This window comes from Drosophila melanogaster, chromosome 2R, assembly GCF_000001215.4.
Source record: "Drosophila melanogaster chromosome 2R".
NCBI lineage: Eukaryota > Metazoa > Arthropoda > Insecta > Diptera > Drosophilidae > Drosophila > Drosophila melanogaster.
In genome coordinates, this window is record NT_033778.4 from 19,645,460 (window position 1) to 19,659,626 (window position 14,167).

Here is a 14,167-nt window from a genome sequence, read left to right on the forward strand (position 1 = left end):
GGCCTTGCTGTGCATTCGGTTTAAACTCGATTAAAGCCACGCACAACGACATCGGAATAATGCAATTGTTTCGGGTATATAGCTGACCAGTTTATGGGCAATCCGAGAGATTTCGAGCGTCTGCAGGCAGGACCAAGCGATCCAGGACACGTGTGCGTGCTTTGTCTGGCCAGAGAGGACAACGAGGAGAGGTTGCCACATGTGGCAAATTAACTTTAAATTAAGCAATTAATTTAATTAGAGCACGGCGAGTGCACAGTGCGACCCCAAAGATTTGCCGCACACGCAACAGTTGCAATTAAGCAGCCTTCGCACACAGATGTCCCCACACAAATACAGGCGTAGTCACAGTAGTGCACACCCCCACTCACAGATACACATATTAACGTAAAACAATGCCGTTTCAGCTGCAATTGCATTTTAAGCGCATGCGGAAATTACAAACTCAAATTGATAAAGCAAAACCTGTGCACATGTGTGGCCCTGGCATATGGCATATGGCAGTAATAAAAATCTGGTTATATAAGGTGAAAAATTGGCTTACGCCTGGGACTCCAGCATGGCCAAAGAAATCCGAGTGCCAGCACATATGAAATCGGAATGCAATTCATTTCTCCATTAACCAATTAAACGCAATTCATCAACTGACGTTCGCAATTTGCAAAAAAATAAAGAAATAACAAAACTATTAATAAGGGATGTAAAAACTTTTACAATTTTAAATTTCCACTGACAGTCAACATTGAAAGGGTTTTTCAGTCAAACGGAAATTTGTTTTCAATTAAGAGTTGATTTAAATTTAACTGCCTTTTCATGACGAACGCATGAAAAATCAGTTATAAATACCTTCTACGGTAATATGCAGACGTTAAACAAATGTATGCTAAAACTTTTAATTTAAAACACCATAAGCTTCTTAACTTTCCTTTGCTTGCCAAATTCTCAACGAAAATCACAAGTCTTACTTTAATGAATATTCTTGCACTATTAAGTTCAAACAAAAGTGAGTAAACTCTTTAATTTACTGGCTTTCAGTCAATGTATTTCACGCCAATGGCTAAGATCCAATTAGTGGCACTTAAACTCTATGTCTGAGTTAAACTATATGGTAGTTAAAACTGTTAAGTCATCAAGCACTTTCTGCGGCATTTGCGGCTGCCAAAAAAGGAAAATTCATCCCCATCAGCATGCTGTACAGCTTTCTGCTATCGAAGAGAATGAGAGATACGGATAGTAAAAAGTTAGACGATTGGTAAGCGGCTTAGTGGTCATTTTGTATACATTTAGACTTACTAGATCGAGTCGGTGCACTTGCCCTGGGCATCTCGCACCTGATGATTTCGGCAGCGAGCGGGTTTCTTGGTAGCCGGCACCGAAGATCGTTGAACTTTCACCTTGAAAATGGGCGAGTTGTGACCTTTGGGCGGCGTGTACTCAATGTTCTCGCGCAAAGTGGGTGGCGTAATTAAAGCAGTTGGTGCCGCTGCAGCCATACTGGGTATATCCTTGGATCGAGCATGAAGTGGGTGGTGCAAGGGCTTCGTTAGACCGCCGATTGGCGTCTCTACAATCATCAGATTGTTTAGTCTGGACTTGGGCTTCGTTATACCACTGGCCGCAATGTCAGCCAACAGATTTAAGCTTGTATTCAGCTGCGTGGCTTCGGTAGTAGGAGCCACTGTAGATACAGTGCTCTCTGGCAGGGTGGCCGATGTGGTGCTCGTTGTTGTGGTGCTACTGGTCCCTGTAGTTAGCTTGATCGGTTTGACGGTCAACGCACTGTCATCATAGTAGTAATCCTCCTCATCGTTATACGTCTCCTAATTGAGAGATCGAAGATGTTATTTTTAGCTCGCTGGCAACTCGTTAGCTGCATATCGGTTAACTGGTTTTCGGGCCCCCACTCACCTCGGCCAGTCCATTCTGGCCCACCTCGATGATGGCCACATCCTTGATGCTAACGTGGATGTTGAATCTGCCAGTCTGTCGCTGATCGAAAACCACTCGCCCTGAATCCGGCATTTCGCTGGTCGTCGGCGTTTCGGCCTCCTCGATGGGCAGCGTTTGGGCCAGGCCAAAAGCCATCAGCGTAAGTGATATCAGCAGCATTTTCAAATTGAAACCAGTTCTAAGGGCGCACGTCAAGAAACTCTGCTGAAAGAACGTCCGTTCTTCTTGAAGCCGCGATCACAACTGATTTGGTCGCTGGGTATGATAGCCCTACTTAAAGGCCTAACAAAGTAGGCAACACTGCAAAAAAGTACAAGGGGTTTTTACAACGATGGCTAATAAAGGGATCTTGATTAGACCGGTTTTATAAATTGGCTCATTATTACTATGTTGTGTAGTTATGCACACATTATGGGAATATTGTGAAAACAAAGCTGCATCCCATGCATTGGTACTCTTCCTAAATTTTGTTGAAAATGATACTCTTAGTGTACACCTCTCAACTTGAAACCCTCTTTCATATTCATTTTCTTTTAAGCCCATTTTTTATTTTCAAGAGATGCCAAAATCGACATACCCCAATTATGGCAAGGCTCTATGCAAATAACCTGCATTTATATCTTCATCTACTGGGAACCGATTGAACTGCATTCAAATATGGTGTGCCAATGCACATTTAAACTAGACTATATGAAGTCCAATGTATGTACATATATACATAAATATATATTTCGAATATTTACCCGTTACTAGGCAAACACAAACGCCACCTTTGAGGTGCTAACAAGCTGTTTAGAAGAGCTGGGAACTAAGTGACCAACAGTTTGGCTAATACCAAATGCATATAATCATAAGTGTAAACAGATAGACATCCGAGCAAATAGTGAGGCAGTCCAGTTGAGTTCATTTGAGGACTGTTGATGTGGGTGAGTGACATGGAAATGGTTCAAGAACGTTTAGCATTTAAATGGGTGTTAAATGCTTCCCACATACATTCATTAGAGAGTAATCCCTGTTGCAGATTAATGGTCAAGATGGAGATTTATATACCATCCGTTGCCGAAATACAAATCATAATTTGCGGCTCAATAGGCGCAGTTCATCGAAAAGTCATTAATTAATCCAGGTATCGAGTCCAGAGAGTTTTCGGCCTTCAATTATCAGCTATTGAGTAATTAGGAGGTCAGTACCTGGCGTTGCCAATCAACGTACCACCTCCATTTACATAACACCTAACCACTAATTATGCAATTATGCAAGCCAGTTTCAGGAAAATCATATGCCAAGACCGCTTCACAACCGACGTGTATCCTCATTTGTATGCAGCGCCAAGCAGAGTGCAAAATCAGCATTTCTCATTAGATGGAATCCTCAGGACCAAAGCTAAGCAAAAAAAAGTATAACCTCAAAAAATTGGATTAATTTGAAATGAAATTTCATCCAACTGCCCGCGGTTTCCACATTTCTTCGGGTCTGGTCGGCATTCGTAATTAGTTTTTAGCGAATTCTGGGCCGCAAACATTTCAAGGTTTAATGCATGGCTGGCCAGCCTTGAGAAAAGTTTTTCGTCTTTCGGGTCAGACCCGTGTCATGCACAGTCAGAAGGAAAAAAAATAAAATTAAAGGACGCAAAAGGGTAGAAGGAAGCTGGCCGCATATGAAGTGTATAAATTACACTTCATCATGAATTTATTATCAGTGCTGCAGCAGCTGCATCTGGAGCTGCCACGAATGCACCATTGCAGCACGCTGGCTCAGCACAAGATGTGCTCCTTCCGTTCTCACCTGCACACAAGCACAGCCACAACAGGAAGAAAAGGGATATTTTTTTTTACCGAAAGCTTATATACCCTTATGCATATCGAAAAGAATGTGCAAGAGACTTATGTAGAAATTTATAAATAAGTTATAAAATATGCAATGCAAAGACAATTTTAACACCGTTAATATTAAATTTTACTTTGCATTTAAAATATATATAGTTGCATAATTTTAAGCACCTATTCAAGGGAATCCGATTCGTTTGACCCAAAAAATAAACTTTTATTAAAAATTCAGACAGCCTTGACTTATATTCGTCTTCAAGTTTTTATGCTTGTTTTAGTGTTATAAAATGGGAAATATCGATAATACCCCTAGAAAGGTCATAAAAAGGGGTGCTAAACACGCAGCGTGGCAACAACAGCGCTTGTGGGATGTTGACCAGGGCATGCATTTTTCGCGCCAGGAAACTTGAAATTGTGTAAACTCAGCAGAAAAATATTAATTCTAATTTCCAAAGCCATCCCAGACCAAGGACTTTCATCTTCTCCTTTAGAAATGCTCGCCGCTTAGCAGCACCTTTAATTTTGCACTTTACAGAAGACTGAAGGGAATTTTCCGTCTGATTTCTTTCGTTTTTTCTTGCTCTATTTTCAGTTGTTACACAACCATTTGGAGCTTTCATCAATTAGCTCCTTGAAAGCAGAAAAAAAAGGTGGCAAACGTTGAGTAGCTTTTAGTGTCGTAAGACTGTCAAGAGAAGGCTTATCCCAAAAAAATGCTGCCTTCTTTTTTGGAAGCCGTGCTTGCGAAACTAATCTTCAGGCACAGTTTGGTAAATCGCATTTTCAAGTGGATGAAAATGAGTGAAATTGACTGTAAAGTGCGAAAGCACCAGATGTTCATTTGCGAGATGTAAATTTCACGCTTTTCTGAATGAGCAATGAAAATACAAATTTCAGTAATTGACCTGCATCCAAAACTGCTTTGGACAGTCTATTAAACCTCAACAAATTTAATAATATTTGCATTTAAACATGAGGTTTCACTGTATGACTAAGCTCACTTTATAGGGGACATTTGTTGAATTATTATCACATGTAGTATATAAACCATACCAAATGCAACTAAGCAACCCGCATATCATTTAAATTATTGGTTGACTAGCTCAAGAGAATATTGGCAAACTTACCTGTAGGTTTTCATTTTCTACAATGGTAAAAGTACACATTGATATAAATCAGGATTTTCCACATTCATATTATATCTGTTATCTTAGCAAATAAATTACCCAATTTCAGAAAATTGGTTTTTATAGCTTACTTCAAGAGAGGTTCTTATTCGCTCTTGGTTTTTGTAAATATTGATATGCAAATGGCGTTTAAATAACGTCCGAGTGTAGAAACAGCGCAAAAAATATATTCTTTCAACATTATTTTAAATCAACTCTCGCTTTTCAACATAAACAAATAAATATCAATGCCATCAAGCCTGGAATTTAGACAGAGTAATGGTAAAATATATATCTAAATTGAATTATGAAGGCATACAATACATGTGTCTATCCAATGTTGTCAACGAGCTTGGCCTTAAAATGTCGGCATGCGATTCAACGCATAAAGGTGGGAAAATGAAAAAAATTAATTCGATAATTAAACACAGTGCGCTCATCGTTTTAATCTCTGCGCACATTTTGCATATTAATCACTTAATTAGGTTAACATTATTAAAATAAACACGCCTGTCTCTCTGCTGTTTTTGCGTTCGTATTTATCAGAGAAACACACACGAGCACATACGCACATACATACATATCAAGTGACACAGGTGCTTGAAATGGTGGGCTTAAAGGCTCATTTAAGCCCTCTTTGTGTGTGTCATTGGGCCAACTCACTAGGTGGCTGCGCGAATAGTTGCACTTGATGTACTCCTAAAAGGCCTGCTGCACGGAGAAAAATGTATTTATTCAAATATCATGCGATCATGACATCATAAGTCTAAAGAGTTTTCAAATATAAAGTTTTTTTTGGAAGCTAGGAAATGTATGTATGTGCAAAATGTGCAATGACGTTTGTATTATAAATAAATGTATATATTTTTTTAGCTTCATGTTTTCGAAATAATTGTAGTAATAAATATTTAACTGTGAACATGCTAGGAATGCCAACGATTAGATACGGGAAATTCATACGACAGTCAAATAAACGCGGACTGCAGCCACAAAGAAATGTGTGTGTATCCTTATCACACAGCACATAAATAATATTTATTGTTCTTTATGGGGCAGCGAAGATGCCAACCCCACGGCCTAGTGTCAGTTGGGAAACATTCAAGTGTTTCAAATATTTCTTAACAGCCCTCCCCTGACACTTGTTTACACACACACACATACACACTTTGCCTCGGAAAATGTCTTCATTGCGCTTTAATGAAATACGTAAAAGAAAACGGCTGGTTGACGGCGAGTTTGAGGGGATTCCCCGCTTGCTCTTCTTATTTGCACTTTAAATTGCGCACAAAAGTATGCTCGAGCCTTCATAATAAAGACAATTTATGTGCCGCTTACCTTTTCGTTCCTTTTAGCAAACATTTCTCTGTCAGAACTTTGCGATTAAGTAATTCCAAAAGTTGTTTGTTCAAAATTACTCAAGTTCATGGAATGTGTTTGCTAGTAATATTTTAAATTGAGCGACACTGTCATTTGATATATTCGGGCCATGAGCCCTGTGTCTTTGCCCAAACTTTCAACAGACTTGCCTGAAGTAAGGTTCATCCCGCCGCAAAGAGACATCAATCAACTTAAGCATCAATCATCTCGAAGTTCCTCTAGCAGAAGGTGAGTGACGAATGCCGGCGAGATGGCTGCCAGGATTGCTAGGTGTCAACAGCGGAAATTTTATTTAGATGACATAATTGTTTAAAGTGTTACTAAGCAAATGCAAGTGTTTTACTTTGATTTCATTGTTTCTCATTCTCATTCCGGTTTCTATATACTGACCTGCATAGCTTTAGGTAAAACTCAACTCTTTAACTCTGTTACTGTATATTTATTAATTCTTTATATATGCTTACATGATTTTCGTTTAAAATGAAAATTCAGTTTTTTATAATTTATCTTGTAAAGCCCCGGAACGGTGAGCTTTTCGGAACCAATGGGCCTTCTGTTTTCCGCGTACGTGAGCCATAGAAGTGGTGCTCTCCGCCTGGAGCCCATGACCCTATGGACACGTACAACTACCAGGAGCACCTGATGCTGCGAGCTGCCCACGGCGAGATTTCATCCATATTCAGGAACTCCACGCTGACCGACGGCAGCTTTCTGATGTGCCCAACCAACACCTGTTTTTTAGTGTCATGATAGAATAAACTGGCACCTGTTCTATTCATACGAATCCAATTCTCATGCTGTTGCGTATTTATAAATCAAGTAAGTTCGTTATAATTGTTTTCAATTGGTTCACTTCTTTTTTTCAATGGATTTTCTTGCTTGACAATTTGATTTTAGCATTTAATAAGTCTTAGATGTCCGGGTCAGAGATCGAAACCGCAGCCGATTTCCTAGCCACACCATTAAGGTTCATGTTGGCGGAAACGGAAGTGGAAATGAAAGCCACGCCTCCTGGTGGTCGACAAGAGGACGCTGGTGGAGCACTTGAATAGTTTGAATGACGGTTACGCCTACTGCATCATCGCGGGGCACTGGCAGGTGGGAATGATGCACGACTTCCTCTGGCCATAAAGCTCATCAACACATTTCAAACGCTGCGACTACCCGTTCAGCGGAATTCGCCCTTCGATTGGAACATCTGATAATTTATAATCTGCGTTGGTCACTAGATGCGAACGACTACATATATACGTGTTTAGACAACTGCGGCGAAATGAACATAACTTGTAACTCGTTGTGAGAATAAGGACATAATTCTGCTTGCATTTATTGAGGATTTCCTGAAAAACTTCACTCAGCCTCAGGGGTGGAGCATCCATGTATGAGCGTAACTCATTTGGCTTATTTTTTGTCTGGAGAACTTCTCGAAGTAAATCGAAAGGAGGCAATGGAGAGTCGATGGGCAATTGAAAACATATCGACGACTGGGTAAATAGAAAATTCAATTTGAAACGATTGCTTACTAGATAACGAAAGCCTGCCTGACTGCCTGCCACTCTGTCTGCTATACACTTTTGGGCCAGCCTTCAGCAAAACTTTCCACAGGCAATCCACATAGCATACGCTGCTCGTCCTCATTCCCATCCTGTCGGATTCCCCCGAAAACCAAGCGCACCCAATCCCAGCCCACGGTTCCTGCCCACTCAGCAAGTTGGCCACAAACAAACTTCCTGTATCGATGGTAACACTCACGTACCTTTATCGCCCAGCCCCCGGGCCAATATCTAAGTGAAAACACAGATCAACAGTACGACAATCAGCAGTGAAACAGGCCCAGACCCCACAGACGCACATCCGCAGCCAGGAACGTATTCCCATTCCCACTTCCACTTCCAATGCCACCGCCACATCCACATTCACTCCGTTTCCAATCCCAAAACTCTCACCTGCAACGTAGGCAACATCAGAGAAGGCAAAGGCAAAGACAAGGCCGAAAGCCCCAAGGCATCTGCACCGGGGAAAACCAAGATCTCTTAAACTACATTGTGGGAATACAATTGAATTTAGATCTGGTAGCCAAACAGCTTGACCTCGTAAATGAATTAAAAAAAGGGTCTCAAAGATTAATTCTATTTTTTGAAATCGTTGATTTATATGGGAAAAGATATGTGTACATCTATACTAATCTGTATATATAGTATAATAATTATTCTTTATTTTAAAACAAGTTTTATCTTATTGAAATGTGCGATCTTTTCTTTGATATTTAAGAAATGCTTAGGCTTTTCTCGCATTTTTCTTAGTGTGCTCACCATACTCCTCCACAAAATGGCAGGCAGGTTACAAATTGTATGCTCCATCTCGTCGCTGCCTTTTCCTCTTTGAAACCCAACCGCCTCACATCCTTGGGGCTCTTTGATTGGTTGGAGGCGTCTTGGCCCCTTCCCTTGTTCTTGCACGTATTACGGCCAGTTGCATTTCTTGGATTGCATTTAAGCAACATTTATGCATTTTTAATGTGACAGCTGAAATGATGAGACGGCAGTCTAGGTTTCCAATTCCTCCCTTCGCTTTTTTCTGCTGACAGCGTGTGTGTGGACTTGTACAATGTACACTTACCTGCCCCAGTATCCCGCACCATTTGACCCCATGGCTTATGCATTTTGCAGTGTCAAGAAAGTTTCACTCTCGTTTCACTGAGGCCAACAAAACCGACAATTCCAGTAAATCATTAGATAATGTGCCGGGGATTTGCGTGGGCTCAGCACATCATGCATGATATATTGGATGGATCATGCACATTTTTCGGCAAGGAAACTAGCCCAGAAACACAATAGAAATATTACTTTAGAAAACTATAAATACATTTGTGTAGTGGCTTAGCAGTCTTGCAGTGTCCTCATAGAAACGAATTTAGAAAACTTCTAAATTTAATTGAAAAGCGTTTAGTAATTGTAAAAATGCTCTGGCCAGGCTGCAGCTGCTTTTGCACGTTTGGATTACCATAAACTGGCAGCCAATGCCCACCATCTAGCACCAATAATGGGCCACATTGGGTCACATCCAAATGAGAGCCCGACCACAATTGACTGCCAACTAGGCGCGCGCATAATCATTGCAATTTTGTATGATTTCCCTGCCCTGCCCTGCCCTGCCCTGCACTGCCTCATTCGACCGCACCGCCCCCGCTACTCAATCGTCTCACTCGAATGGCAAATGCCACGCGGCGACCGCAAAAAGCAACGAACGTACTTACGTCCTGTATCGACACTGGCTTTTGCCGGGACCAAAATCCTTACTCCGCTGCCTGTAAGTATGCAATGCTTTTCGTACCCAGCACTCGACCAAATCGGGCCTATATCATATATAAACTGTCTTTTCAAATGCCTTCATAAACTTGAAAAGCGTGCAACTATATTGGACAAGTTAAGACCTATAATCTAACACCTATTAGAGTTTCCTGCAGTTGCTTCCTAATGCCTAAAATGATTGTGCCCATTTTTAGAAATAACTTCTATGGACAACCTGATATCGGCAACGTCTAAAATAATACTTATTCGCTATTTGTTTGTTGCGCTAACTGTGTACTCAATGGATTACTGGGTATTCCTGGATCAGGCACTCGACCATAAAGTTGCTTGGTCGTTGTGAAATGAACACAGGAGCAACAAGCAACAGCAATAGCAACAGCAGCAGCGGCAACTGCAAGTGCAACGTTGGTGTTTATTAGCATGATTAACCCCGCCGCATTTGCCGCACAAATTGCGAACGCATTGAATTTAGGTCAGCGGGCGGATAATGAGGGGGGTCGACATCGGATTGGGGGCGTGTTGGCGGCGCTGATGGGCGGTGTGCGGTGGGAGTTGGAAAATGTCAGAGCATCTTGTAATTTGATTTCGCCGTCATCCTGGCAATCGGCGACGCTGTTTGTTGGCTGTTTGTGAGTGGGCTGTTGGTTATTGGCCTGACATTTTCCTGATTGCAATGGCCAACAAAGGATGGCCAGTGGAGCACCAATTTGAGTGGCTCAAAGAAATGTATACCTCAAATGTTAAAGCTTCGAGCCTAATTAGATTTCGATGCACTTGACAAATAGAGAGACAGAGAGAGAGAGAAAAAGAGAGAAAGGAACAACACAGGGAGTCACGCATTCGGGCTAAAAACAAAAAGCCAAAAGGCTTGTCACACTTGGGTTGTTTCGTTTCATTTCCGGTTAACCACAACCGGCGTAATAAGCGGCACTTCCGCTCCGGAGTGGTCTTGAACTGTTTTGTTTTCTGCGCTACCATTGTGGGTCCTGCAGATCCTGTTTTTATTGTGAGTCAAATTTTGGTTCTGGGCAGAAGACAGGAGCTTGAGCATCAGCAGGATGCCTTAATTTCCGCCCTCCTTCAATAGGCACATACAGAAAAAGCTATCGCCATATAAGTAATGTTTAATTATTTATATTTTATATTAGTTGGTTTTTATATATAACGCAAGCCGCAATAGGTAAAATCGGGAGTTTTTTAAAAGTATGACAAGAACATTGTGTTTTGATATTTTCAGTTTTAAACTATCCTCTAATATGTTTTCGTCAATAAAAATTAATTTGATGACCAAATCATATGGTATTTTCTCGCTCTGCGCAAGTTTTCGTTCTCAGAGTTTTCTGGGCTTTGCATCTGAATGGCATTTTTGTGGGCCAGTTCTTTATAGCCCCCTGCGTGCCATGCAAAATGGAGGAGCCAAAAGCTGGAGCTGAATTTTTATTTGCATTTTACTCGATGGCTGCAAGGAGCCATTGTTGCTGTAATTGCCTGTGTAGGACATGGCACTTGGCTAGCCAAAATGAAAGGACCACGCCTCCGGCAGCAGTGGGATTGTTTGTTTTGTCGAGAGCAACAACTGTCCCAGAATTGTGGGTTGTTAACTGAATTCACCTCCATTTGCCAGCTGCCGGCACCGAGTGCATAAAACAGTCTAATTGTTGACATAATTAACCTGCCCATCGGAGCAGTCTATGTGGTGCAGCATCTGCTGTGTATTGCTCCTTTCATTAACATTTCGCACATCGCCTTTCGAATTTCGAGAGCAGCCAAAGCACGTAAATAATGTGCGATTTCAGTGTAATTGCGTTGCAAGTTTGCGGCAACAATGTGGCATGCTCCCGAGGACTCCGTCCGGAAATGCAAGCGCACTTGGCAGCACTTCATCCCATTCACCAATCCTAGCTGCGTTATAATGGACCCACTACCCGAACATATGTTGCACAATCATATTATTTGCACGAATTAAGCGGCTCTTGTCGTGAATTGCGCACAGTGAGTGGAAATAAAAATCGCCAGATAAAACATAAGAAATTCCAGTGACTTGATGACCAAGTGTAATACAAATTTCCTTGGTTGTAGATAAGTAAAAATTTTTGTAGACTAAGTTTCAAAAATTTCAAAGAAAACCAGCTTAACATACGAATTTCTGTTTGGTTCGAAAAGTGCTCCCATTCCTCGACGAATTAATTTTACCCACTGTCTCCATCCAGCAGGATGTCTGCCTGGGTTTCTCGTGTGGTTGCAATGCGGTTGTGCATTTGTGCGTGCTGCCGCTGCTGCATTAGCATTCATGTGCGTGTGTGCCATCCGGCAGGTGCAAAAGTGGGAAATTGGAAAAGTCGGTGAAGACCTAAGGTCCCGGCCAAAAAAAAAAAAACCCCACCGAGCCAAGCGGTGGCTATGGCCCAAACTGATGACAACTTCGGGGTTAACTGGCAATAATGGCATGCAGCCATTCTGTCGTTTTAGCCAACTCGCAAAGCCGCCGATAAACCGCTTGGGAAATTGTTAAAAAGCGATTGTCTGACTTCGAGACCTTGCGTGTGGATATGCCACCACATTCATCTACATTTTCTTATAATGTTTGGTCAGGTATTTCGAAAATATTTTAAAACTATGGCGAGCAAAAATACGTCAGATTTACAACTTGATTTCATACTGCTATCAGTTGTTAACGACATTTTCGTCCATTAATTTGAGTTTGTTGCAGAGCCTGTTTGTTACCAAATTTGAATAGCTATCCTTTGATAGCTAAGTTTGTACCCTTAAACGTTTTCTCAATGGAGGGTAAGTTGAAATCCAAAAATGCAACACGATTTTTAAGTGTATAGGGTTTGATTTCTATGTAGATTGTGATTAATTTGTATCTGCTTGCTTAGTGACAGGAAACCAAAAACCATATGGTGAAAATTTGTTTTCAGCCATTCTACAGGGCTTAAATGCTTTCCGAAAGCCATCACGCACTGCAAAACAATTTTTACCTACCTCTGTTATCGACACCAATGACAAACCACTTTATGCCCCATTTCCTCTTTTGCCCCTCGAAGCTATTAGACCCGCACAAAAATCCCCCAACTGGGTCAAAGTTCGGGGGGCAGTCAGTCAGTAAGGAAGGCCGAATAACAGCGAAATAGAATGAAAAGATTGAAACATTGAAAAAATACGAAATACGGAAAGTCGTCTAGACATGTGCTAAATGAAATCAAACATCGCACACCGATTCCGCGGCGAACCGTCGACGGTTTAGACATATTGATTTTATATCATCATCGATGGGAGGGATATATATTAGAATTCCATTAAGGCACTCGGTGCGTGCTACGATGCGTGTGGTGCGGTGGCTGTCACGGTTCGACAGTCCGCCAATTTTAGTATTTTCGGCACAACTTTCAGTCTTTCACCGACTTTCCTCCAATATGCGTGCCCAAAGACCAAATGCCCAGGAGCGCGAAAAACTGCGTCGCCAGCGATCCGAAACTAGGCTCGTTGTCGCCGGTTGCAATGATCTAGGTTCTAGATTTTTCGATTTCAAAATTCAAGTCACTAATATCGCAATATGTCCCTTTTGCAGGTTTCGAGTATGTGGTCAATCCTCCAGTATGGCCGAAAGTCGGATTTCTCAGGAAAATCCATCGGGACTCGAGCGGAGACTTCTGTAGGGACAGCTACACCAAAAATATTCCGTCGGTCGCTCCTAATACGTATGATGTTCCCAGACCAATGGGATTTAAGGTAGGACTGTTTTAAAAATAAACTTATTTCAAATATAATTCATTAGAAATAAGTGTAAGCACAGTAGATAAAATAATGTATTATTACAGTACCCGTCAAAGGCAGGATTTTCTGCCTTGGCCAACAAGATGCCACGATTACCAATCTTTCGAGAACTGGGATATCCCCCTATTGGATCCTACGCTACCGATTTTCCAGGAACTCAATACTACTTCACTTTCAACAAGCAAACTGTGCGTGAACAAAAATGGTTGACACCCGGGTAAGAATCCTGCTGCGGTTTTAAAGAATGAACGCAATCGAATGCTTTTTCATTTGGGGGCGTTTTTCAATTTTATTTTCCAGGCCGTCAACCTATACGCACCACCTCAAATATCCGGACTGGGACGTGGAGACAGCTTTCGGATCCAAGCGCATCATCTGGCCAGCAGTGGCCGTATTTTGCAGTCCCCAAAACATTGTCAAATGCTCGACATGTGGCGAAAAGCCAGTGGGTGACTATTTTCACAACTTTAGCAATGACGCGGACATGTGCCGACAATGCATGCATGTCGAGATGGCGGCGATCAAGAAGTGCAATCTTCAGGTGACGGAGCGGTATAGTCGGCAGCAGAAAATCAAGCAATTCGTACCGGCCAGATACTGCGGATTCTTCCACGATCACAACCAAACTACGGCCACAATTGAACGGGATTCGCGAAAAGTGCTGCGCCAAAAGATACGCGTGGAAAATTACTTGTATCGGCTGAATGCAAAGATAGAATAGAGCTAAATACCCATATTTATTGTTTTAATATATATTATT

General features: G+C 41.6%; 2 protein-coding genes, 3 long non-coding RNA genes and 1 pseudogene across 7 annotated transcripts; 3 read left to right on the forward strand and 3 right to left on the reverse strand.

Annotated features, from left to right (window-relative positions):
- Positions 1-1,023: 1,023 nt before the first annotated feature.
- On the reverse strand, positions 1,024-2,186 carry CG15905 (uncharacterized protein). 2 transcript variants are annotated; one of them, NM_001274166.1, is made up of 3 exons: positions 1,909-2,186; positions 1,294-1,820; positions 1,024-1,202 (listed from the first exon to the last, which is right to left on the reverse strand). In NM_001274166.1, coding segments are annotated over exons 1-3 (729 nt in total). In that variant the 5' UTR covers positions 2,110-2,186; the 3' UTR covers positions 1,024-1,201. The 2 variants fall into 2 exon arrangements, with proteins under 2 accessions (NP_001261095.1, NP_611436.2); NM_137592.2 differs by having other exon boundaries at positions 1,024-1,205.
- A 4,649-nt stretch (positions 2,187-6,835) lies between these two features.
- Ir56e (Ionotropic receptor 56e) lies at positions 6,836-7,367 on the forward strand (annotated as a pseudogene).
- Positions 7,036-7,536, reverse strand: lncRNA:CR44212 (long non-coding RNA:CR44212). Its single transcript, NR_073889.1, has one exon. It is a non-coding gene; the product is annotated as a long non-coding RNA:CR44212 (long non-coding RNA).
- Positions 7,537-7,836: 300 nt separating this feature from the next.
- lncRNA:CR44213 (long non-coding RNA:CR44213) lies at positions 7,837-8,136 on the forward strand. The gene has a single exon (NR_073890.1). It is a non-coding gene; the product is annotated as a long non-coding RNA:CR44213 (long non-coding RNA).
- A 2,699-nt stretch (positions 8,137-10,835) lies between these two features.
- On the reverse strand, positions 10,836-12,381 carry lncRNA:CR44214 (long non-coding RNA:CR44214). Its single transcript, NR_124626.1, has one exon. It is a non-coding gene; the product is annotated as a long non-coding RNA:CR44214 (long non-coding RNA).
- Positions 12,114-14,140, forward strand: CG15125 (uncharacterized protein). 2 transcript variants are annotated; one of them, NM_137593.5, is made up of 4 exons: positions 12,114-12,417; positions 13,202-13,362; positions 13,452-13,624; positions 13,708-14,140. In NM_137593.5, the coding sequence occupies exons 1-4, from the start codon at positions 12,411-12,413 to the stop codon at positions 14,126-14,128; spliced, it is 762 nt and encodes a 253-aa protein (NP_611437.2). In that variant the 5' UTR covers positions 12,114-12,410; the 3' UTR covers positions 14,129-14,140. The 2 variants fall into 2 exon arrangements, with proteins under 2 accessions (NP_611437.2, NP_001286618.1); NM_001299689.1 differs by lacking the exon at positions 12,114-12,417 and adding an exon at positions 13,022-13,140.
- Positions 14,141-14,167: the final 27 nt, after the last annotated feature.

Bases quoted from the DNA above. Each gene is read 5' to 3' on its own strand.
- CG15905 (NM_137592.2), bottom strand. From the start codon at position 2,109: ATGCTGCTGATATCACTTACGCTGATGGCTTTTGGCCTGGCCCAAACG. The intron at 1,821-1,908 runs GTGAGTGGGGGC...TCTCTCAATTAG, and splicing joins GCCAGAATGGACTGGCCGAG to GAGACGTATAACGATGAGGA. The intron at 1,206-1,293 runs GTAAGTCTAAAT...TCTCTTCGATAG, and splicing joins AAGTGCACCGACTCGATCTA to CAGAAAGCTGTACAGCATGC.
- CG15125 (NM_001299689.1), top strand. From the start codon at position 13,047: ATGCGTGCCCAAAGACCAAATGCCCAGGAGCGCGAAAAACTGCGTCGC. The intron at 13,141-13,201 runs GTTCTAGATTTT...TCCCTTTTGCAG, and splicing joins CGCCGGTTGCAATGATCTAG to GTTTCGAGTATGTGGTCAAT. The intron at 13,363-13,451 runs GTAGGACTGTTT...GTATTATTACAG, and splicing joins CCAGACCAATGGGATTTAAG to TACCCGTCAAAGGCAGGATT.